This window comes from Spodoptera frugiperda, chromosome 7 (genome assembly GCF_023101765.2).
Source record: "Spodoptera frugiperda isolate SF20-4 chromosome 7, AGI-APGP_CSIRO_Sfru_2.0, whole genome shotgun sequence".
Lineage (NCBI taxonomy): Eukaryota > Metazoa > Arthropoda > Insecta > Lepidoptera > Noctuidae > Spodoptera > Spodoptera frugiperda.
Window position 1 is genome coordinate 7,063,046 of NC_064218.1, and position 22,284 is coordinate 7,085,329.

The following is a 22,284-nucleotide window of genomic DNA, read 5'->3' on the forward strand; positions in this document are numbered from 1 at the left end:
GTACTTAAAATTATTTCCTTGCAAAAATGTTCCTCAACGCTTATACGTGATAACCGCTATCTAGTTAAAATTGTGAAAATATTGCCTTGTCCAATATATTTTTGTTGTTTATTTGCTAAAGTGTATAAACCGTCAGCTAGGAAATATGTTCGTTGTGTCTTCCTCAGTAATTTGCCCGTCGGGGAGAAAATTGCGTCCCACAATCTAATAGACTAGACACCTTCGCAACATCCAATTAAGGACAAAATCTAAGTTATTCTTCTCTTGTTTTTTCCTTGGATTTAGATACTGCCTACAATTTGGTATGTTGATTTGATTGGAGGGATTAGTCGATTGTTTTTAAGAAGAGTGATTCTTGAGAAGATATTTTGGTTGATACAAATATAAAATTGGAAGAACCATAGTAACAGTTACGAACTATTAACCACACATTATAGAGACAATAAGATAATGAAAGATGCCATGGCTTAGCCTAAGAACAAAGTCTGCTGCTTGTATACCAATGTCAATTCGACTGTTCATCTTTTATCTAGAACAAAAACAATGCACTATCAATCATTTAAAAGGATTGCATTTCTATACGTAGTGCGTTTTTATTCACTGTCCTTTCGTCAAACAGAAGATTAAGAAAAAAAAATACTCCATTCTAATTTCCTTCAACCGACAGGTTTAAAAACAAAAACATCCTCTGGCTAATTTGTGTTGCTTTTTTAATTTCCCCTCCAAACCGGCTTTGCTTTTAAAAGATTCGTTTTATTCTTCATAGCGCCAGAGTAAAATAATCTAAACGTCGGACTCATTATAAAAATAAACTCGTAATTTAATCTCTTAATAGGAGGATTTGTTTCTAAAGAAATTGTATATTCTGTTCATTTTGCTTGAGGTTGTGTATTTATTTTATCTCTGGGCTGTCCCAGTTCCATATCTTCATGCCTGTTGTCCTCTAAGAGTTAGACAGAAGTTCATTTACACCGCATCGATTTCGTAGCAATGTTAGAGAATATTATTGGGTACTATCCGACTAATTACTATAAATGACTAGCCAAGGGAAAAACTCTAAATTACTTGATCTATTAACAACAAAAATTACATGTAGTATTGCAATTCATAACTCCTTTTTCAGTGATAACATTATGTACAACTAAATTTTTTTCAGACTTCTCCCGTCTTGGACGAGGCAAGACGGAGTGTCAGACTCTTACTGCCTAAAAAGCACCCCGTTCCTACTCCTGCTTTTCGAGCCGGAGCCCGGTAACCCGATAGGCAGTCCGCAGCTCCGGATGTTCAACTAGCTAGACTAGTAAAATGTGTTTAAGAACTTTGACCTTGAAGGCTGCCAATGAATCTCACTTAAAATAAAACCGTTGAGCATCGTACACTCGTCTTCTCTGTGCCCTTATTATTTCGGAAGATCGAATTAATACTCCGGGTCACTCCCTCGTAATTTTCCCTTTTTCGGACCCTTGTCAACAGTGGACCTTATCTTTTCATAGAGGCACTCTCATTAAGCTGACCTTATGATCTCTGATACCTGCGTCGATAGGATGTGCTCCGTGAATCGAATGATTAAACAGGATTAGATATTTGAAGCAAATAATTTGCATTTTAGAGGAAACTATTCGGTAAATGAACTTCCTTGCTTGCTTTGTTTTCACGAGATAGTCAAGTTTTATAAATTCAAAAGGAACAAAGTGTCTTGGAAAAGAATAGATTAGAAGAAAGTTTGGTGAGAATTTGTTCAGATAGGTACGTTATTAATATCTCATCTTTTGCCAAATAAATAGCCATTTAATCTTAATATTTTAGAGTCAGAGACAAATTACGCCTTCATAATACTAAAGGATAATATATCTACGTACATTCACATTTTAAAACCACATACGGAAGTTTTTACAAAAAAAAAATTAAGTGCATCCACTAAACATCGACCTAGTTCGGCATTCCGATATTTAAATTTAAAATTGGACATATCCGAAGGCAGTGCACATTTCACCAAACTTCCATACACTAGGCGACTGTTGAAATTTTATTTGGTACCGTCGCCGGCGAACTTTCCACCGAGTTTCGGAGTTCGCTTAGTCAGATGTGGTTTCCCCGTCTCATTTTAAATTAGAAAATTTCTGCGTGCTCCGATTTTAGAATTATGCAACAGTATTCAGAGTGAAAAGTAGCGAGAAGGGCGAGTTTTCAAGTGTTTTAAATTAGCTGATTATAATTTCTACGGCCTATTTGAAAATTTTGTAATGGCTTTTATTAGTTGTTACTTTTACATTTACTTAAACATTTATTAAATAACTTAACCGTAAAATGGAAACGGTTCGTTTCGTGAATATGGTTTTACAAAACATTGTTTTTTTTAAGACATGTTTACCTACGATAAAAATACTTATTTGGTGCAAGCCATAAAGTCTTTGAGAACTCTATTCTAGAAGATACATTTCAATTTAAGTCTAACAATCCCTTTGTTTCCAACAGATGGCCAAAATCTTCCTCTGAACAGAAGACAGAAGGTGTTCCCGAATGGCACGCTGATCGTGGAACAGACACAGAGGGGAGAGGACGCCGGTACTTACACCTGCCAGGCAGCCAACAGACAACGACACGCTGCCAGGCGTGACGTCGAAGTACAAATATTAGGTAAGGATTATTTTCATCGATTAAATATATTATAGAACGGTTCAATACGTATTTATTTTAAGCTCTCAACATAGTTATTAGAATTCTTTTTACCACGATAATTATCTGAATTTTATTGATTTATGAAAATGACTCGTAAATCATTTAAGCCTCTAGATGCCGAGCCCATAACTAAGTAAAGTATGTAGACGATACATAAATACAGACAGTTAATTTGTAACATACCTATACTAAACATCTAAATACAGAGTGAGGTCAAATTGTAAATACAAAACGCTTAGTTTAAAAATAAATTTATGACAAGAACATTGAAATTAAGCTCCGAGCACCAAGCAACTAGCTTCAATGACGGACAGCCTGACAGTCTATTATTTATTTATTTGTTGACATTTCAACTACCTATTTATGGTTTAATTAGAAAAAATGCTTTGATTTCAACTTTAAGTTTGCCTTTCATCCATTACACACACTTAGCATTAACAACACACACATAAAAAGCAGATGCATTTCATACCACGACACAACACTAGCGAACAGATGGCAGAAGTTTCATCCCAGTGGCACAGAGATCTTGATATAAATGCAGATACGCTGTATGTTGGCACGTATTACAGTCGAGACGTCGGAGTGCAAATATTAAGTTAGAGATCCGTCGATAGTGGCAACTTGGCAATACAAATAGGTGTCACCCAAGAAGTGGCGTGCTAAGTAACTGGAGAAGTATTTTGTGGGGAAATGCGTTTTAAGTTTTGGAATGTGTTGTGTTTTCTGGGTATAATGTATAGGTTTTTCATCGATAGGTTTCTAGTAGTGCTTCTGTCCAATAAAAGGTCTATATTGTTATCAAGAATCGAAATTCACTTTCAATGCTGAAACTGTAATAAAATCAAGATACCATAATGTAACAAATGTTATTCGATGTTATTTTCATGGAAATTTGATCTCGAAACTTTCACTGTTAGCATAAATTATGTACTAAATACGAGATAGCGGCCAAACGTCGGCCCATTCAATATAAAAAGAAAAAAAAAAAACTAAAACAAACTTCCATTTTCACATTTGACTCATAACACAACGACTATAAATTATCGTCTTACCAGAATCTTAACAAATAGATGTGGTTTGTAGACACACCTAGACATATTTAACATCATCATTAACTAACTAAAAATCAGAGTCCTTATCACTACTAAATCAAAGTATAAACTTTCTCATTTTCTTTACTTAGATTTAATGCGCTATAAAATCACGAATTCAAGAGGGGTGGAGTTACTCATCCGTAATTCATTAAAGTTAGCACGTTTACCATTACCGCCGCATCCACGGGGCGTTAAACTTCCAGCTTTACTGGTTAATAGGGCAATAAAATAAAAAATATTTAAAAAAAATGAATGGGAACTTCAAACCCTCCGAAATGAGGTCCACGAAATCAAGCCGTGAACGTGGCTTTAAGATTTTATTTTAATTAACAGTTAGGCGCCTACGTAAAAAGTAAATGTTCAAATTAAATGTGTCTACGTGGCCAAATTGCGCGTTGAAATTTTAACCCTAATAACTTTTAGTGAGTTATGTGCTGGAGTCTGCTCTTGTCTCATTCATTATGTTGTTACATGTGATGATGGAGCAATGGGCCTTTTTTAACCATTATTGACAACTTTTTATTTTATATTCGGAAGTGAATGTATTTAAGAACGAGACGGACATTCAATCAATTTTGTCAATCATTATGTAGATAATGATTTATCTCTTGTATATCAGTATATGAGACACAATAGAAAACACATTGTCTCTCGCGTAGATTTGTGTTCCCGGTATACTACGGGTTAATGCTTAGTATGTACTTAACAACACACTTACTTTTCACTTAATTTAAATTCTAGGCATCTTCGCAGATCCTGGTTATAACCTATTTATCTTCTTCTGCAGTTCAACCAAAAATCTTACCCATCCCGGCGCTAACGAATTTACTACGGGAAGGCATGAGAGCGGCTATATCCTGCCAGATCTTGGAAGGTGATCTGCCTGTAGCATTTCGATGGGAGAAGAATGGCCAACCGGTGACGTCATCGCCATACGCACCAAGTGGTATCATAACAAGAAGAATGGACGAATACAGCGCGTCATTAGTGATAGAGCAAGTGACGTCACTACACAGCGGGAATTACACGTGCATTGCGTCCAATGTTGCTGGATCAGAACGATATACAATACCGCTAACAGTCAATGGTAAGCAAATTTTAGTTTTATTGAGTACTTCCTTAGAAATATGTATAGTTGCAGTGTGTTAATAATGTTTGTGTCTACAGTGCCACCTCGATGGAGGTTGGAACCAAACGATGTGGCAGTAGCCGCAGGCCAAGACGTCACATTACAGTGCCAAGCTGATGGATACCCAAAACCAACCATTACGTGGAAGAAAGCCGTAGGTAAGTAAGAAACAAAAATATTATATAGCACCGAAAATATTAAAGACCATTTCCATTCAGAAAACGTTTTCTTAAACAATATTTACTGTAAGAAACGCAGACATAAAAACTGGGTCAAATTTGAAACAGGTAACACTCCTGGCGAATACAAAGACTTCATGTTTGAAGGGAGCTCAAGGGTCCTGGAGAATGGCTCGCTCGTGTTCGAGCGAGTCGCCAAAGACAGCGAGGGACATTATCTTTGTGAAGCTAGAAACGACATAGGCGCCGGATTGAGCAAACTCATCTTCCTAAAAGTGAACGGTAAGTACCATCCGAGCGACAAAATGTTCCACCTAATTAATAATTATATAATCCACTGTCACACTGACGAAAATTTAATATCCAACTTCGAATACTCAAACGTTTTTAAACTTATTAAAGATTTCCATACCGATAAATTGTGTGATCCGAAAGAACTTGCTGATTCCAATCTTTTTTAAATTCGGTCAGTCAATTTGCCGAAGGAAATAGAATTTTTACCGCGAGGATCATACCCCTAGCCATACCTACATTGTATAGAGAAAGGAAGCATCTTTTTGTCGAAGGTCTGTGAAAAGTTGTGGAATGTCTTGATGGAGGATCCGTCGCAACGATGAGTTTCCCCGAGACAAGCCGGGCCGTACTCAAATGAAAATTCTTTTGCGTCATTATTGTTTTGTTGCGGAGAAATGGAGCTGTCCTTACTAAAATAAATGTTAAGAACGCATTGTCTCTTAACTGGAAATAATGGGTTTTGTACTCCTTTTGATAAAATTCGAAATGTTTTTTAGTTTCATGGAAGTGTACACAAATGGAAATTCATGACTTGAAATTACATTGTTTACACATGAGAATATGGTTAAATGCCTATTAAAGTGGCTATTAAATATAGGAAAGTGTTATACAAAGTAAATGCATGACAACTTGGGCAAGAAAATAAAACAATAAACCGTGTTATGGGCACTCTCAATATACCTTTGTCAATTTATTTGATTCAATAGAATTCCACGAGGCGACCCGACGATAACTCGCTCAAATTGCCGGGCGTATTGTACGGCGTACCTACCTATACGTCTATAATGTATAAAAATTAAAGGAAGTCAATTTTCCCACTTTGTTCAGACCCTGATGCTGCTGTCAGTACTTTCGAACTTAATTTAGATCGTTCTGAGGTTGGACCTATTCCATTGTTAACTTTTATGAAAACTTTAAGTGGCAAAGTTACTTGTTCAATTAGCGCCGGTGTCAGTTCTTTAATGTAAGACAAGGCACAACTTTAGACACGCTATTTACTTCGCACTGATTGTTTTTATGTTACTTGCAGGCGGTCGTGAAGTAATATTGTTTACTTGTTTTACATTTTGAGAGTTTCTCTTGCTTATAAATTGTGGTAAAGTAGCTTTAGTTGTAGATAGCTGTGGGTAGAAACATTTGTTGTTAGCCAATGGACGAATTCAATATAAGCGATGGCAGCTGGTGATCCTCCGGTAGCTTATAATTAAAGTGTGCCCCCTTATCCGCTGGGCGGACACAATAAAGGCGAGACGATGTATTTCTAGTTTATTCGATTGTCGGCGGTCGGCACCGCGAGTCGAGCGCGTCTGAGCAGAAAACTCAATGACCGTACGTCGCAATACGTCTCCTCTTTATTGGAAAACGAGACAGTTGCCTTCCACTAGAATAAGTCCGCGTGTACGTGTTTGTATTCACCGATATTGGCTTTTGTTGAGACGGAAATATCATGAAATATGGTTCGCCGTGAAGCCTACAAAGCCGTCGTTATTTATGATTGTTGAAATCAAACGCTGTCGAGGTGAAAACAAAGGGCCAAACGAAGATTGTTATTTATGGTAACGTTAACAAATCTTAGATTGTACAAACACCAGGGAAACTTTGTTCGATTGCGGCGGACGGGCGGCGGCCGGCTCCTAAACCCGTCACGTCCGCGAACAGTTTGTAAACAGTTCCGCTTCTAGCCGTAATCGTATTTCCCGCTTGTTTATTTCGGTTTGACACAAGGTTCACCAGGATTTACACATGAACAAAGTTTACCGACGTTCACTTGAACCTAAATAAATAGATTTAAAGCGGTCTCTCGTCCGTGCTCCGACAAAAATACCAGAATTTCGGTAGCGCGTCCTAATGGTCCAGTAATTTTTAAAACAAACAATGAATCTTTAAAATACGAGGCTATCGTAAACAAGGTACTCGCCAATAAATAACATCGGTATAACAGGAGCATGATGTAACAAGGCTGCCTTTATGAAAATATTTTTTCCGCACCGTCAAAGGGAATCCTGTACAGTAGGGTTAGGCAATCTCAGTGGCCAGCCACAGCTCTTGATTTCTTGCCAATATGAAAACGGTACAATACAGACGTTGAACAAAAAGGTGAAGTACTCCGATATAGCCCGATATTGAAAAATATTTCACGGATAGACACTTCATAACTGTTATTTTAGTCACAGAATCGGTTCTAAAAGAACTTAATCAAGAACCGTTCGCTCGCAAAATGATGTATTGCTAGACTAGACAATTCGTCTACTATTTTTTTATTTATTTCTTAGCTATAGTTAGTGAAACTTGGCACGATATGAGGTCGATTCGGTTAGTCGATTGTTGTACCTGATGTGTATGTGGAATTTATTGAGGTGATTTCTGTGAATTGCGAGGACATTAGTTTTTGAAATTGAAAAAGTCTTTTAAACGATAGTAAGAGACTAAGTAATAAGTCATAACTTCACGTGGCAGGAATTAATTAAGATGGTTCGGTTAATGTTTCTTTTTTTTTCAAATTCTATATCGAATTGAAGTAGATTGTTAACAGACATATAATCTCTATATAACAAAAATGTTGTTCAATTGTTGTTCGTTAGTCGCGCTAAAACTCGAGATCGGCTTAACCGATTTGGCTAATATTAGTCTTGAATTATTTGTGGAAGTCCAAGGAAGGTTTAAAAGGATAAGAACAAAATGTTTGAGGCGGTACGAAGATTGGGGTAATATAGAAGAACTGCAAAATCCATATGAACGACTTAACCAATTAAACTTCATCTCCTCTTTTTATGACAGCACCAGCAAGGTTTCCGATGAAGAGTAAAACAGTGCAGGTGACAGCTGGAGAAGCTGCTCACTTACAGTGCGCTGCGTCAGGAGACTCGCCTTTGGAGGTCAGCTGGCGAAGTCCCCATCATCACACTATTGCACATCATTTAGATCAAAGGTAACATCATGTTTCCTAGGAATTAAAGTTTTGCTTCGTCGTCTTGCCTTCAGATACTAAGTATAGTAGGTATACATAAGTCCAGGTGTCACCACAAAGTTTAGAATATTGCAGCATTAGTACTTAGTAAGCTCTGATCATATTACAAGAGGTCCATTTTACACAATATTATCCAGGATGCACTGATCGTCAAATGCAGACTGACAGAAAATTTTTATCCATTTCATTCTGTGGATTTTGCTTGCAAGCTTTACAAAAACTTTAAATTAAGTACTTAAATTTCAGATATACAATACGAGAACAAGTGCTAGATGACGGCTTAGTTTCCGAGCTCAGCATCTTACAGACGTATCGACAAGACACAGGAGCCCTGACCTGCCGAGCATCCAATGCTTATGGACAAGATGAAATGCTAATACATCTTGTTGTACAAGAGGTAGGAAATGATGAAAGTTACATTAAGGCTTCGCTTAGGAAAACATTTATAACTTACAAATTATTATTATTCCAGGTTCCCGAAATGCCAAAAAACATAAGGATTATAGATCAACAGTCTCGCTCCATACAAATTTCGTGGACGCAACCGTACGCTGGCAATAGTCCTATCATCAACTACATAGTGCAGTACAAGGAAGCACCAGGTTAGTCCAATCTCTATAACTTAAGTAAACCGAATTCAAAAATATGTTGGTCTGGTTTAATTTATAATTCTGTCTTCTGCATTAAATTCACCGAGGGAAGTGGAAACTATCGTTTTCTTTTTCTTCTCCTCTAATAACATCTTCTGATTTGTTTCGATGCGGGATCCAAGACAGTCATTCATTTCCCTGGGACGCGCCGGACTTCAGTGTTCCGGTGTTTTCATGTTTGTATCTACTGTAGATCCTGGCTTATAGGAGTTGCAGCGGTATGGGAGGTTGTGGCGGGCTTGTCCCATTAAAAAAAAATATGTTGGTCGTCCAGAATTCAAATGGTAGAAACTTCTTACAACCTATCTACATATGTTTCTCAAAACAATTCGCAGAGCTCGTCACGTCTGATCTATTCTAGAAACAAAAAATAACATAGGTATTTTTGACCTGTCCATTTGAAGTTTTCTTGTTTTTGAAACAGATTCATGGCCAACTACACCGCAAAAAGTGATAGTCCCGGGCAGTGTAACCTCAGCAAGCGTTCAGAACCTTCAACCAGCTACCTCTTACCATCTCAGGATAATAGCAGAAAACAGACTGGGGCAGAGCGAGCCGAGTCAGCTGATACAAGTTACTACAACCGAAGAAGGTAGGCTTAGTGTCAACTGACAATGAAACATGCAATCTTTATAAAGGAGAGGGGGATACAATCCCTCGCTGTGATCGGATGAAATATAAATTCATCATTATCATCATCAACAGCCTATTAAGGGCCACTATTGACTAAAGCCTCTTCTCAAACTCAATTGCAGAACTTTAATACCAAATTCCATTAAAATAGAAGCATAACTTCTCTCTTTTCTCTAATTCCGATTATATCACCTACACACCTGATCCAACAGAAACCTTCTTAATTATAAATCACCAACAGAAATTAAACTCTGAATTCGTATTTCAACTGTCAATATTTCAACAATCGCCAACTATTTAAATCTATTTCCAATTAATAAGCAACCGAACAGTCTTCATAATATAACTGTGCAAACAATTTAATCAAATTATTACTATAGTCCCCAGCGGACCGCCGTTGGACGTCCGAGTAGAAGCTAAAAGTTCTACGGAGCTAATTGTCAGTTGGGAACCGCCGCAAAGAGACCTTTGGAACGGAAATATTCTTGGTTACTACGTAGGATTCCAAGAGGTGAGTTTTAAGTGCTAGCAAATAGTTTTGCGGACAAATTGTTCAAGTTTTAATGTACACTGCTAAGATTATATAGAATTAACACTTTAATCATAGTCCAGTCAATTTATGCTTTGAAAAATATAGTATATCGTCGGGGATAGTGCCATTCCACGTAACTAGCATTAGATAATTACGCGTATCTGACAAATGAAGCCAATTTTCAATACCGCGGGCATTCCACGTAAAAAAAATCATAAATTTTTACTTCTATGTAAAAATGGGGAGGAGAGAAGTAGGTTTTAGCCTGCTCCTGTAAAAATTGATCAAATGCAGATACATGGGTTTACCTATGGTAGATTTACGGTTTTGCACTATCCTTAATTAGATCCTTAAATCGATATATCTTTAGAGAAGGAACAAAACTATGCATTAAATAAATATTAATACTTAAATTTCACCAGCTAAACAGCAACAGTACGGTCCTAAGCGCAAGTGGTCCCGGTGGGGCCTCCTACACCGTTCGTACGGTGGAAGGAGCTGGAACTGCTCGAGCAAGGACCACGTTATCAGGCCTGCAGAAACATGCTGCGTATGCCGTGGTGGTGCAGGCTTATAACAGCAGAGGAGCAGGCCCTGCGTCACCTCCAACTACTGCTACTACTATGGAGGATGGTGAGTTGTACAGCTAAAGTTTAAATATATATTAATTTTAAAATTTCATTAATTTCGCCCCTACTAAAGAGAGCTACTTACATACTTTCACTAGATAGGCTGACTTGTCGCTAAGCAATTGACTAGTCTACTGTATTACCAGATAGTTTGCCCATTTTAATCGAAGAAGAATTCTACCAGGCAATTGGTTTAAACGAATATCTAATCTAGAACCTTCTAATAAAGCCGAATATAACAATCCATTCATTATCTTCTTTCTTTCCAGTACCAAGTCTACCACCAGGAGCGTTACAATGCACAGCGTTAAGTTCTCAATCAGTCCGAGTTGCTTGGGAACCTCCCCCTCTTAGAGGACGCAATGGAGTATTACAGGGATACAGGGTCACTTACGCACCAGTCACAGATTGGTATGGTAAGCATCATTGATCATCACTCTCATTTCTTACACCAGCACAATAAGCTATCTCAATCTCTTCAATCGATTTTAAACCATGTTACTTTTAAATAAAGTTGAAAATATTTTGACAGTTTGGGGTAGCTTGATATGCTGTTATCTGTACCATTCAAAATCATCCGCCACATTACAATTTCCCTTACTTCGGAATCCTGAAGTAACTTCGATTACAGGGAATGAAGAAGCGGTGACGAAGCAAATATCGGGACTTCATACGACGCTGTCTGGACTGAGGAGATACACAAATTATTCGGTCACTGTGTGTGCCTTCACGGCGGCTGGTGATGGAGTCAGAGCTGCGCCAGTTTACTGCCATACTGAGGAAGATGGTAATAAAATTAATATTTCAATATAACTTCCAAGACTATCATGTCCATAATTACTTTTAATTGTGAACACTAGAAAATTTTTGGATCTTTCCCTCTTTATACCAACAAAAAGTAAAGTGGAGTATAGTCCGCCAAAAGGGGGATAATCTAGCTAACTATGAAACATCACTAGACTACATGCATACTGTTGTACCTAGTATAAAAAGTTCTTCAAAGTCTTCTGGTGTATTAACACCAATATTATTCTCCACAGTACCCTCAGCGCCCGCTGACATCAAAGCAGTAGTATCATCTCGCAACAAGATCTTAGTGTCATGGCTGCCACCCGCCGCGCCAAACGGCGTCCTCGTCGGATACACCCTGTATATGAGCGTCATTGAAGATGGACGAGAGGTTTGTTTCATTGTTATCTAAATTGAAATTAAGAATTCTTTTAATCTTCACATTGCTTAAATGGCCAAGTTGATAATTTTCTAGAAGACGTCTAACAGGGTGGTTGACACATTAGACGCCATGTCGGACAACGTTGTCCGACACTAGTGGAGGAATAGCCTTTAACAGTTTTTTGTTGGCAGTGAAAGGCTTAAAGCTATTAAGGGGGTTTATAATTCAGAATGAAGTTCTTGTATAAAACTACTAGGATAGCAAAAACTAGGAAGCCAGCAAGCACTAGGAAAGTTTCTGGTGTAAATATACTTAGGTAACACTCCGAAGACTGATTTCTTAATTCTTCTTTGGAAATGAAAACTTCTTTATGAAATAATTGGCATACAACTACAACAAAAAAACAACGCATCATATCACAATCCCTTTTGCTTCTTCCACATTCATTCATCTTTTCATACATGCGAACCGATTGCGAGTACCAAGTACCAAGCACCTGAACTTTTTTCAAGGACACCACCAATAAGGTTAGTGTGACCTAATGGGGCATTTAGTCGGTAAAAAGTACAAATTCCTTTAGGTAATTGCCCTTAATCACCCTTTCACGTGACCAAAATAACTAAAGCACTGCTATCTTCTATCTTTCTCTATCTAACACCTTTTACAAGTATCACTATCTTCTTCTATATCCAGTAACACTGCACACACTTATTCATAGGTAAAATTTTGTCCTAAAAATATATTTATAGGTATAAATATCACTAACACACACAGGAAAACCAGTGATATTTTTTCGCAATTATTATTAATCTTCCACGTCAGCATGTAGCTAGCATGCATCTATTCTCCACATCTGCATTTTTACTCCTGCATCAACCTTACTTCGAAGATAATCACCGAACCACCACTTCGCACAATTTCGTCTTGCCTGAATTTACTTTCGTATCTTTCGTCAATTGATTCATTTTACACATTCCCTCATAATATTTTATCTTAATCACAAAGGTATCTTAGAACACGTAGGAATCTAGTTGGGATCATTCCATTTGTTAAATGGTTTTTTCGGTGTCACTTTAGGAAGGAACTCACAAACGCATGCTGTCTCCAAGTACATTGTCCCACGAGACATCAAGATCACCGCCACGAGCGACCCACCAGTTCTGGGTGTCAGCTTCAACAAGGCTCGGAGAAGGAGAAGCTACTCGAGTCGTCACGGTGCTACCTTCTGAATCAGGTTAGTCTACAATCTTTCTTTAGCATCAGACTTTGTGATTTATAACTTCATTTGGCCATTATACAAAATTCTAAAGACCTCAGACTGTAATCCCAATATTTGCATTCGAGGAATAAACTGACTGTGAAACAGTCTTTTCAACGCCAGTCTAGGTCACTGGTGTGCATTTTCTTCTATTCAAAAAAAGCCCGTTTTTTGACAGTTCCAGCTCGGATAACATCTTTCAGCCGAAGCATCGTGACTCCTTGGAAAGAGAACATATCACTGCCATGCAACAAAGTCGGAGTGCCAGTTCCTTCTACTACATGGAGTATGAATGGAGCCACCTTGGAGTCTACGCTTAGGAAAAATGTTACCAACGACGGTTCTTTGATCATCAGGTAACTATTGCAGCTACATTTAAAGCGTGGGCTGAATGTCGGTAACATCACAGGTGTTTGAAATCTCTTAGTATTAGTGTTATATCTAACCGCTATTGTTATCTTCCAATCTGCTAGCTGTGCACAGCTCATTTTGTATAGGCTTGATTTTCACCATATTTCTTCACACCATTGACAGCATGACGCAGTACTTGGACAGTGGGAACTACACGTGTTCGGTTGAGAACGTTCACGGTCGAGATGAGGTCACCTACAGCGTTGAAGTGAAGGTGCCACCTCAGCCACCCGTGCTGGCTGTTGTGGATTCCTACGCAGACTCTCTACATCTTCAGTGGAGCGACCAGGGTGACGGTGGCAGCCCTATTTTAGGTAACTAATTAGTGACCAGGTTACCTATATAATCTAAAATGTATAAGTGCCTTAATAACCAAACCAGATTGAATACATCTGTCAAGCCGTAGCGTATTTCTAGTGGAATCGGGTTTAGGGAGCTTACCACTTAATGCAAAATGTCCACAAGAACCAGAAGGTTATAAAAAGTAGACGAATAAATCAATGTTTTGCCTTGTTTGCTCCTGAAGAAACAACTATTTACGTCTCAATTTTCTAGGCTACGTCATAAACTACAAACGAGAACATGGTGACTGGGAGGAGTTGCAAGTGGAAGCTGGGACATCAGAACACGTGCTGCCAAACTTATGGTGCGGGACGAGGTACCAACTGTATATCACTGCCTTTAACCGCATCGGGACTGGTCTGCCGTGCGATATCGTACACGCCTATACGAAGGGCACTGGTGAGTGATGAAATTGCTACCCAGCTATAATTTAACCAGTAGAAACAGTTTCTTTAAGAATAATTTCCTTTCAAAGAAAGGTTTAATAAAAACAAAGACATTATCATTACTACCCCGTGAAAAGCATGAACATTATTTCCAATATTTTCATTTTGCAGTTCCTGTAAAACCGAAGCACTCTCAGATGATAACGCTGAACACAACGACGGTGACGGTCTGGCTTGACTCGTGGGGAGACGGCGGCTGTGGCATTCTCTACTTCGTCATTGAATACCGAGAGATCAGTCAATCACAGGTACGTTAAACGTTTTAAAAACCTATTTCTAGTAAGTATTTTTTCTAACCCGTCTGCACTTGTTTAACAATTCTTTTGTTTTGTCTACCACTCAGACGTAACTGAAAATGTCGAATAATAAAACATTTCATCATTATTTTCTCAATGCCCATATCATTGCACTTGTGAAATATTTCCAGTTAGAAGTCCCAATTTTGATTTATTGGACCAGTAAATTCAAACCACTTGAAGGCGAACCCCAATCTTATATTTCCAGTGGCGTCTAGTCTCAAATAGTGTTCAAGCAACAGAACGCGTGTTCAGCGTCCCTGGGCTGACGCCAGCCACCCACTACCAGCTTCGTATCACCGCACACAACAACGCCGGCCACGCTGTAGCCCTCTACAACTTCACCACGCATTCACTTAGCGGTAGTAAGTATTATGACTATTACTGTTTATCTAATTTCCAATATAGGATACCCAAGAATTACGTATGTTAAACAGTCTGAAAAGTTATCTCATCACTTTACGATAAAAGACTGGTATAAGTTAATGATCATAATAGATCACCTCTGATTACAAATAAATGTTTCCCTGATCTATTTCAAATGAGAAGAAAAGTACCTACTATTGTACTTAAATAACGAGCCAATGTCAGTCTGACCATCCTAGACGAGAAGAATAGTACCTACTATTGTACGTAAATAACGCTGCCAAGGTCACTCAGACCATCCTAGACGACCAGAAAGATAAAGTAGGTAATAAAACGACTCCTTCTTACCGAGAAATAAAAAGCCCAGTAATACTTTGCCCGACCCGGGAATTAAACCCGAGACCCCTTGTTCGGCAGTCGCACTTGCGACTACTCAACCAACGAGGCAGTCCTATTTCTAGTAAATATGGTTCAAAATGAGTAATAAAGTGTCAGCGGTGCCCGCAGTGGTGGAGGGCGAGGTGTCGGGCGCGGCGGCGGGCGGGGGCCGCGGGCTGGGCGGCGCGCGCGTGCTGCTGCCGGCCGCGCTGTCGCTGCTCGTGCTGGGCGCGCTGCTCGCCATCGTGCTGCTCGTGCGCAGGAACAGTCAGTACACTACCTTTGGTATATACATGTGCTACTCCTATATCTTTTCTAACTCCCTTTTTAAGATCAACCGACAAACGTTTGTACCTACTGCCTCACTTTCGGAAATAGCTATTTTGTCTAATGAAAATCGTAATTAAACAACTTTAGATATTCTTAAATTTTTTTGATAAAACTGTTCAATTTGCACTCTTGTTAGTCGGATAAATCTCTGTCTACAATTTTTAATTCTGCCGATCAAAAATTGTTATGCTCAATAATTCGGACAATCTTTATTAAAGAACAAACTGATCCTATCCTATCCGCTTTGACAGTGTTTCGTGTACTTATTGCTTACCAGTAACAAGTTGCTTTTGAGACCCTGCCTATGTATAGATCGAGAATAGATCCTTTTCACAACGACTCTTGACTGCAGAAGCTGGTACAACAGAGACGGTGGCCACGGAGAGTGGTGTGGGGGAGTCTCCTTCTGTGGCCCAGCTGCAGAACAAAGTAAACCGCGACCAGCAGTACTTGGCCGCGAGGGCGCAGCACCCACCTCCACAACACCATTACAAACATGCTTCTAATGGTAAACCACGTTATTTTCATTGTGAATACCTATCTTTCTTGGACAAATTCAAACTTTTGGAACTTGTCTCTGTACTACTGAAATTAAATTACGCTTTTTCGAAGACTCTTCAAGAAGTGATACGACCACTATACCTTAGCGATAAACTTTCCAACAGTTTAAGACAAAATAAAAATTTCTTACATTTATTAATCTGAAATCGGCTTTCTGATTTCTATCTCAGCACCAAAAAGACCTATCTGCCTTTAAATTAACTAATTCAGCTGCTTTTCCAATCTCCACAGAGTACATAGAAGACATATGTCCGTACGCGACGTTCCAGCTGACGAAACCGACGGCCTACAGCGAGAGCAGCTACAGCGGCAACGTGTACAGCGGGCCTTATCACTCCGTCAGAGGGTCTTTTGTGTACCACGACCTAAAGCAAAATGACAAATATAAGGTATTGGAGTTCTTCTGAAGTCTTTTGGAGATCCGATTTCCCATTTTTAGGGAACAGTTTTTTGTTTCTTACCACTAATTAGCACTGAACATCTAATATTTATTTGTAGCATCGGTAAAATGTCTGTTGAAGCTGATGCGTGTTGTTTTGAAACGTAGAAATTGGGCATTGCCAAAAATTGTTACCACAACTGATTTCGATTGTGAGCTAAAGCGGTGACACACTCCATGTCTCATTATCATCTATCATCCTCTTGTCTGCCGGTATGAGCGACACAATATAAAACATATTGTGTCGCGCATACACAACATGGCACACCACGTGTTAAAGCTTACTAGCGTTGATAGTTTGTTAAGTATTTAACAATAATATAGGCATTTGTTTTAAACAGGGCAAGGAGCCAGAGTACACAAAAGTACGAAGAAAAGGCAACAGGCTGCGAGATCCACACTCCGAGAGCCAAGGTACGAACCCCCCTTAACTATATACGGTACAACAGCTTACAGAGTATCTATGACGTAGTTAGATACATATACTTTTGTTTTACGTAGATTGCACCTTCTATTAATTAAGTTTACTTTGTCCCATTTAAGTTTAAGTAATTGAATTGTAATTTGACATAATGATCGCCTTTTATGCAACCTTTGGGAGCGTAAATGGTGTTGTAATTTATAAAGGTAAGCATGCACACAGTATGTATTGTGACATACCTTTCGTTGTATGTGTGTAGTTCACTCATTGTCATGATCTAGTGTGAACGTTCCTGCTTATAAGTGTTGGCGTCCTGTCCTTAGTGTCGTGCGTTCTTCCATTCTGGTCATATCAGCCATGGTTTTAATTTATTTGTCACGTGCTTTGCTGTGGACCATGCCACGAACGAGACATACATTCAAAGATCAACAATAGGCATTTACGAAATTATTCATACAACATATTGTCGCTAAATAAAATGCTGAATTTCGTAATGCCGATTCGTGGCGTGTTCACGGCTACCAACTTCCTTTTGCTGGGTACTGACAAAATTGTTAATATTGCAGAGTCGGACAACTTGGGCTCGACGGACTCGGAGGTGAAGAAGATACTAACGCTGCACCTGCCCATTACAGAGTATGAAGACGACGCGAGCGACGACGCCAGCGCGCCGCACTCCGACAGTGAGCCGCAGGCCAGGCTCAGACCTGCACACCCCACCTCATGTCAGTTTGAATTACTAAACCTAGAGAGTGAACAACCTTTTAATGGCGACTAATCCAGTCATCTAAACGCAGTGACAGTCTGAATTCTTATCACACCTTTTCCTTTCAGTAACAAATAAATAATCTTTCAGTCAGTTTTTGTCCAGTGGAAGTAGTAGAAAAATATAGAGCAACACCTACTACGATCCTAAAATACTTATTTGACTTCCATTACATTCGTGCATCATCAATAGCTCATGATCATATGATCATGCAAGCATGACATCACCAATTTTAGTTACATACATACTGTAATTAATACTATGTATTGTACTGTTTTAATTTGTACATACTGTATAATTACTAACATCTACAATACTCACCTTCCAGACCCAAGCGTAGAGCGCGAAGAATCGTCGTCATCATCAGAGAATTCAGTGGGGGGAGTAGTGAGGAAAGCATTCCCTTCTCGTAAGGGCAAGGCAGGGGCACTAGGCAAGCGACATGTGCGCTCGTCTTCAGGCTACAGTAGCCATAATGACGAGACCACCTTCAGGTACCTGTAGACACTGTGAGCAGTAGAAGACTTGTTTACTTACTTTTTTACTTTTAATTAATTGAGGAAGGTGCATAAAGTACGCAGATATACTAAATTAAATGTGCTTCTTGATTGTGTTGTTAATTTCAAAATCCAAAATGATTAACTTCATGCACCTTTCTTTATGATTCCTATAAGATTATCCTTTGAAATAACGCTATAAATAATTTTAAATTTTGAGCTTAAGGCTCTATTAATTAATCTAAAATATTTTTCAAATAAATAATGAACTTAAAGCTGCAATCTGGTATTTAAATTTTTAATTAAATATATGAAAACTTATTTAGTATTTAGTGAATAATTACGAATTTTGTTCGTAGTATATCGAACTACCCGTCTTTCAACGAGCACATTCATCCGCCGTCTCGCTTCTCGGACGACACAGAGTGCGAGGGACATCACCGCCGCAAGAGGGCACCACATCCACATCCCTCACACCCTCAGCACACCGCACACGATCCAAAAGTTACTCGGGAAGCCTTCCAAATCAACGTTTGAACATAGCCGCAATTTGAAAGGACTTAACGGCATTATTAAAGATGGCGTCTTGTGGACAGCCAATCAGAACGAGTTTAATTGACGTTCCTTAAATGTCAAACTCGTTCTGACCAATGACGTTTGTAAGCTAGAGGCGCCATCAAAGACAGACACGTAATGAAAAGACTAAAGTGAATGATTTTGATATTCTCAGAATTATGATCTTGTATCTATGTAGATACTTATTGGAGAGTATATATTTAGATTTTGTTACTCTGTAAGAGTAGGTAATAAGGCATGGTCAATCTGAATTAATTTATTCAACAATACTGCACTGCTGATCTGAATTCGGGGTTCCAACGAACGGTTAGGTACTATTTATTCAACACTGCCATTAACGCGTTTTGAGTTTAGATGAATTTATACACGAACTACAAAGTTACGCAGTTATATTGTTATTTATTTCCTTGTTCAGGAGTTTTCTACTTTATAAGGGAATCGACGCATAGATCTTCCATATAATAATGTTGCTACTGTACATTGGTTGGTACATTTTTACTACAAGTTGCCAAACTCCACAGAACTTCCATAATTACTAGACGTGTACATAAAGTGTAGATAGATAGAGATAGCCAATATAATTATATTTATTCTTTAGTGCCACGTATAATAGCGTAACTCATTAATCCTTTTTGTACTCTGAAACTGAGTATTTTAAAATGAAACGGTTTCGGATACCGTTAAAGTTGTAGGTTCTAAAACCATTGGTCGTTGTGTAAATAATAATATAATTAATGCTAAGTACATTAATGACTATCGAATATAAAAAATAAGGAGAACAATAATTAAAATAAAAATATATATTTTAAACTTAATGCCTTATTGACCAAAAGTCTTAAAACTAGTTACATACGGATGTAATTGCGTAATTATATCCCATATTTAATTAATTAAATACGAATTGTTTGATTGTTGTAAAGTTTATGAGAACGGGAATGTTTTCATTGGCAAATCTTATCATTGTCTATTACATTAAGGTTTTGGAGTGTGTAAATGAATTTTCAAGTAAATATTTATATCTTAGGATTATGATAAGTATTTGTTGAAGTGCCAACGACGAACAGCATCCTGTGAGCAAGGAATTACTTATAAAATGTATACAGTACCCTTAGTATGATTTTACTTTACGTTTAAAGTAATCGACAGCGATCGCAAAAAAAAGACCGCATTCAGCGCTCTGATTGGTTGGTTTCTTCGAGCCTGCCAATCAGAGCGCCGAACGCGGTCTCGTTTCGACGTAAAACAAACTCGTACTAAGGGTGCAGTACTCCGTTTCCAAAAAAAACTTCATTCAGACATTTGTACGAGTTATTTAACAAACTTTCAAACTTAAGCTTAAATTATCCTCCCAGACTGCTTCAATGACATTTTATTTAATTTTTCCTGTTCATGTACTCAAAAATATTAGCTTCTTGTCGACAATGATAACCTACCTATTGTATTATAGTACAGTACGAATCGTTTTGAACGCGCATTGCGCATAACCACCGACAAAGTCAAGAATGTTTTACTTCCCGCCGTACTCAGAGTCATTTACAAAATCGTTACTAAGGAATAGTTTAAGTAACCATTAAATGTCTCTGAGTGCGACAGATAGTAAAATATTTTAATTGTCGACAAACATACATTATCTGCCTCACTTAGAGACATTTAATGATTACTTAAACTTTTCTTAGCAACGATTTTGTATCGAAAACAATAGCTAAGGACTGGGTTGAGGAACCATTAAATGATTCGGAGTACCGCGCTATAAGTTTAAAATATAATTATACTCTTTATATCTAAATACATATATTGTTCTTTTTTAGTTAAACATTTTACAGTTGTTGCAATATGCGCGTTCAAAACATACCCCATTAAAAATTCGCGCATTATAATCGTTGTAAAATAATGATAGTATTACGCAATCCTCAGTGAACAGTAAAACGTGACAATACACTTACCTAAATAAACGGCAGACATTTACAATTTTTATGTAAATTATTCAGAAGGCTTAGCGTGAGTTTTTTTACGTTAATGTGATTGAAACGTTACCGCGTTTACCTCTCATTGGTTGGTTAATTGGAGCTGACCAATCAGTACCCTTAGTAGGAGTTTGCTCTACGTTGAACGAATACGAAACGAGACTGCGTTCGGCGCTCTGATTGGCCGACGCGTATGAACCAACCAATCAGAGCGCCGTACGCGGTCTCGTTCTGAGGGTACTAAGCACCGAACGCCATAGATGTATCGATCACGGTACGTAATAAAAACTCGCACTAACGCCCTCTGTAATTTGTAGGAATAGTTTACGAGTGTTGACAAACAAACTCAGTTTGTATTCATCAAGATGTTTTCCAATTGTTTATAATCATTTTACAATAAATAAATCGTTTACGTTGACACTCTTTAGTAATTCCAACGAAGACTGCCCTATATTTAATTGAGATCTATTTTATATAACCTAGACACATTACCTAATGCTAGTCAGTACGATGTAGATTTTGTTAGAATCGTCAAGTCATGATTTTAAGCTTTACAATCATAGTACTATGGTTGCATTTGCATCAACGTATTCAACTTCAAACATTTGGGTATGGTAATTTTTTTATCAAACGTCAGTTAATATACATTATGAATCTTATTGCGTTTAGTTTAGATGTCACTTTTGGTCAAGTAATCAAGGTTAGAGACGCGAAAACCCCTACAATCCCAATTTTTGTTAGCATTATTTTAGTCAAGTTTAGGAGCAAAAATTTGTTATAAAGACATTACTCTTAAATCATTCAGAATACTAGTCAATGTACCATATCATTTTTACGACATTTTGTTAATAAATAATACACAAGTATATGTAAGGGTTAATCATGTTGTTACAAGATATGTTTTTATAATGCAAACAAATGAGTTACTAGGACAGTATGATGTGAACGAAAATAAAAATTCATTTACTTGACATCTGTATTTTATTTGCCTACCTAATATCTTTATGCCTATCTAATATATATTAATTTGTTACCATTGCTCCTCAAAGGTTTATTTTTATTTATACCTACAGTAAGATTTGCTTCTGTATCGTGGGTGCGTTTACAAATACAATTTCACATACATATGACACCAAAACAGGAAACAACAATTTCTGGATCACACAAAAGAGTTGTCGTGTAAGGAATCGGGCTCGCTACATTACACGGAAGCCAGTTAACACCACCGTAACTAGAAAAGTTAAGTTATTGTACTGAAGAAACTTGTGCTTA

General features: G+C 38.0%; 1 protein-coding gene across 7 annotated transcripts in view; it reads left to right on the forward strand.

Annotated features, from left to right (window-relative positions):
• Positions 1-21,983, forward strand: part of LOC118266075 (cell adhesion molecule Dscam2) — a 240,666-nt gene extending 218,683 nt beyond the window's left edge. The window contains exons 13-39 of one of the 7 annotated variants that reach the window (XM_050694620.1): positions 2,476-2,637; positions 4,564-4,863; positions 4,944-5,063; positions 5,193-5,366; positions 8,157-8,307; positions 8,593-8,743; positions 8,819-8,948; positions 9,421-9,588; positions 10,010-10,140; positions 10,584-10,794; positions 11,060-11,206; positions 11,422-11,577; positions 11,831-11,970; positions 12,474-12,488; positions 13,039-13,195; positions 13,383-13,575; positions 13,754-13,944; positions 14,186-14,371; positions 14,530-14,666; positions 14,923-15,079; positions 15,588-15,743; positions 16,141-16,296; positions 16,581-16,738; positions 17,130-17,202; positions 17,776-17,934; positions 18,304-18,469; positions 18,832-21,983. In XM_050694620.1, coding sequence (XP_050550577.1) covers positions 2,476-2,637; positions 4,564-4,863; positions 4,944-5,063; positions 5,193-5,366; positions 8,157-8,307; positions 8,593-8,743; positions 8,819-8,948; positions 9,421-9,588; positions 10,010-10,140; positions 10,584-10,794; positions 11,060-11,206; positions 11,422-11,577; positions 11,831-11,970; positions 12,474-12,488; positions 13,039-13,195; positions 13,383-13,575; positions 13,754-13,944; positions 14,186-14,371; positions 14,530-14,666; positions 14,923-15,079; positions 15,588-15,743; positions 16,141-16,296; positions 16,581-16,738; positions 17,130-17,202; positions 17,776-17,934; positions 18,304-18,469; positions 18,832-19,009 — 4,223 coding nt within the window. In that variant the 3' untranslated portion in view covers positions 19,010-21,983. Of the gene's footprint in view, positions 1-2,475; positions 2,638-4,563; positions 4,864-4,943; positions 5,064-5,192; positions 5,367-8,156; positions 8,308-8,592; positions 8,744-8,818; positions 8,949-9,420; positions 9,589-10,009; positions 10,141-10,583; positions 10,795-11,059; positions 11,207-11,421; positions 11,578-11,830; positions 11,971-12,473; positions 12,489-13,038; positions 13,196-13,382; positions 13,576-13,753; positions 13,945-14,185; positions 14,372-14,529; positions 14,667-14,922; positions 15,080-15,575; positions 15,744-16,140; positions 16,297-16,580; positions 16,739-17,129; positions 17,203-17,775; positions 17,935-18,303; positions 18,470-18,831 lie in introns of all 7 variants that reach the window. The other 6 variants (XM_050694614.1, XM_050694617.1, XM_050694618.1 and 3 more) reach the window with 6 other exon arrangements.
• Positions 21,984-22,284: the final 301 nt, after the last annotated feature.